This window comes from Priapulus caudatus, unplaced genomic scaffold (assembly GCF_000485595.1).
Source record: "Priapulus caudatus unplaced genomic scaffold, Priapulus_caudatus-5.0.1 Scaffold2039, whole genome shotgun sequence".
Classification (NCBI taxonomy): domain Eukaryota; kingdom Metazoa; phylum Priapulida; class Priapulimorpha; order Priapulimorphida; family Priapulidae; genus Priapulus; species Priapulus caudatus.
The window spans coordinates 1-3,034 of NW_014579100.1; the positions used below are offsets into that span (position 1 = coordinate 1).

The following is a 3,034-nucleotide window of genomic DNA, read 5'->3' on the forward strand; positions in this document are numbered from 1 at the left end:
CTTGGTTGAAAGGAAAATACCCGGCAAAAAACTAACTATTAAAACAATCTATCATGCATCCATTCATCCATTCATGCCAATCCCATCCCCATTCCATCCCATCGCACCGCATCCCATATCCCATCCCAATCATATCCATGCCATGCATGCCATTGCATGCCATCGCGCATCCCAAACAGTAAAAAACAGTGGCGGCAGTGCAACAGGCTCCATCTGGTGTCTGTGTTCTGCTGATAAATTATTTGTGGCATAGGGCAAAGACGTCTATGCTAGGCCGCACACTATCCGATTTGGCACTGTGCCGAGCAGCTAACACCCCGCACACGTAATCCCGACCCGATCCCCCGATCGAGTTTCGGGGGGCGCACCGCAACACTGTCCGACTCACGTTGGACGGCAAAACATGGGCAATCTCGTGCGTTCCAGAGGGATTTAGCGTGTACTAAGGGTCGGAGTTGTTCCGCACCGAGTTCGAGATCCATTGTATTCGAGATGCGGTTTAGCATGGCGCGTGCTCTGGTGACGTTGGTCGAATTTCTTCGCGTTCGCCGGATCGGGTCGGATGGCTACGCGACACTAGTCCGAGTCGCGTCGTAAGCAACTATAGCAACGCGACCCTCAACCAGATTCGAAAAATCCGAATACGGGCCAAAAGTGGACCTCCAGTAGCCAAAACTCGAGAACATCTCAAGTTCCAATAAGCGGTCACCAACTGAGTAACGCCACTGATTTCGCCGGGCAACGCCGGGTAACCCGCTAGTATATATATATATATAGAGAGAGAGAGAGAAGAGAGAGAGACAGACAGAAGACAGACAGACAGACAGACAGATGCACGCGCGTGCACACGCACACACACACACACGAACACACACACACACACACACACGCACACACACAGTTGACATTGTTGACAGCTAGTGTTAGAGGACATTCACTGTAATTCACTGTAACCTGCCACGTGACGCGCCCTGCTGCTCACGCACGCACACGTTATATCAGCGGTCGTCGGTGCTGTTGTTGTTTACAGCTGATGGCTGCGGACATGATCGAGTCTTGCATCAAGCGAACACTGCAGGCCTTTGAGAAGTGGTTGCAGAAGGGTGGCAAGTCGACTGACTACATGGTCCCCATCGGCATCAGCGCCATGATCAACGTGGTCATCGATGCTAAGAACCAGGTCAGGCGCCCACTCTCCCTAACCCCCTCCCCCTAACCCCTCTCCCTAACCGCCTCTCCCTATAACCCTCTCCCTAACACTCACCCTAACCCCCTCCCCTTAACCCTAACCCTTACCTTCTACCTAAGCCTCTCCCTCTAACCCTCTTCCCCTAATCATCTTCCTAACACTCCCCTTACCCTCTTCCTAACACACTCACCGTAACCCTAACCCTTAGCCTCTCCCTAAGCCTCTCCCTCTAACCCTCTTCCCCTAACCCTTTCCCCTAACCCTCTCCCTAACACTCCCTCTAACCCTCTCTCTAACACTTTTACTCTAACCCCCTCCACCTAACCCTAACCCTTACCCTCTCCCTAAGCCTCTCCCTTTAACCCTCTCCCCTAACCTCCTCCCCCTAACCCTCTCCCTAACACTCCCTCTAACCCTCTCTCTAACACTTTCACTCTAACCCCCTCCACCTAACCCTAACCCTTACCCTCTCCCTAAGCCTCTCCCTTTAACCCTCTCCCCTAACCTCCTCCCCTAACCCTCTCCCTAACCCTTCCCCTAACCCTCTCCCTAACTCTCTCCCTAACCCTCTCCTACTAGGTTTGACCTTCCTCCAGCCCCTTCCTCTCACTAACCCTCTCCTACTGGGTCTAGACCTTCCTCCAGCCCCCTTCCTCTCACTAACCTCTCCACTGGGTCTAACCTTCCTCCAGCTAACCTTCTCCTACTGTGTTTGACCTTCCTCCAGCCCCCTTCCTCTCACTAATCCTCTCCTACTGTGTTTGACCTTCCTCCAGCCCCCTTCCTCTCACTAACCCTCTCCTACTGGGTCTAATCTTCCTTTACCTCCTGAGCTTGCTATACTATAACCTGCAGGCACCCGACCGTTGTTGTTCTAGAGTCTATATTGTATATCTGATCTAATATCATATTGTCATCTCACTAAATATGTTATACATATATGTATGTATGTAAATATATATTTATATATATATATATATATATATATATGTATGATGCCCGAACGTTGTTCTATACTATGTACTTTGTCCGTAATAATGACGTTGTATTTCCATCTTTCTTTCCTCGTGGCTGGCTTCGTCGTGATGCAGTCTCTGAAACTCTGCGCAGTGGACGGTATTGACGTGGTGAGTAGTAGTACGTCTGTAGCTGTCGTCTGCTCTGCTGTGGTGGGTGATGCCGTTACAGGCCTTGTACAGTACTGATATAGTCATAGACACAGACACAGATATATATAATCATAGACATAGATATATATAATCATAGACATATACACATACAGACACAGACATAGACATAGACACGTACAGACACAGACACAGACAAAGACATATATAATAATAGACATAGATATTTATATAATCATAGACATAGATATAGACAGACACAGACATAGACACGTACAGACACTGACATATATAATCATAGACATAGACACATACAGACACAGACATAGATATAGACAGACATAGACACAGACATATATAATCATAGACATAGACACAATCATACAGACACAGACATAGATATAGACAGACATAGACACAGATATATATAATCATAGACATAGACACATACAGACACAGACATAGATATAGACAGACATAGACACAGATATATATAATCATAGACATAGACACAATCATACAGACACAGACATAGATATAGACAGACATAGGCACAGATATATATAATCATAGACATAGACACATACAGACACAGACATAGATATAGACACACATAGACACAGATATATATAATCATAGACATAGACACAGACACAGACACGTACATAGACACAGACACAGACACGTACATAGACACAGACACAGACACGTACATAGA

General features: G+C 47.0%; 1 protein-coding gene across 1 annotated transcript in view; it reads left to right on the plus strand.

Annotated features, from left to right (window-relative positions):
* Positions 1-1,030: 1,030 nt before the first annotated feature.
* Positions 1,031-3,034, plus strand: part of LOC106818122 (calcium-dependent secretion activator 2-like) — a gene marked incomplete at its 5' end in the record, with an annotated part of 16,948 nt that continues 14,944 nt past the window's right edge. Inside the window, 2 exons of the mRNA XM_014822841.1 lie at positions 1,031-1,180; positions 2,281-2,316. Coding sequence (XP_014678327.1) covers positions 1,031-1,180; positions 2,281-2,316 — 186 coding nt within the window. The remainder of the gene's footprint in view (positions 1,181-2,280; positions 2,317-3,034) is intronic.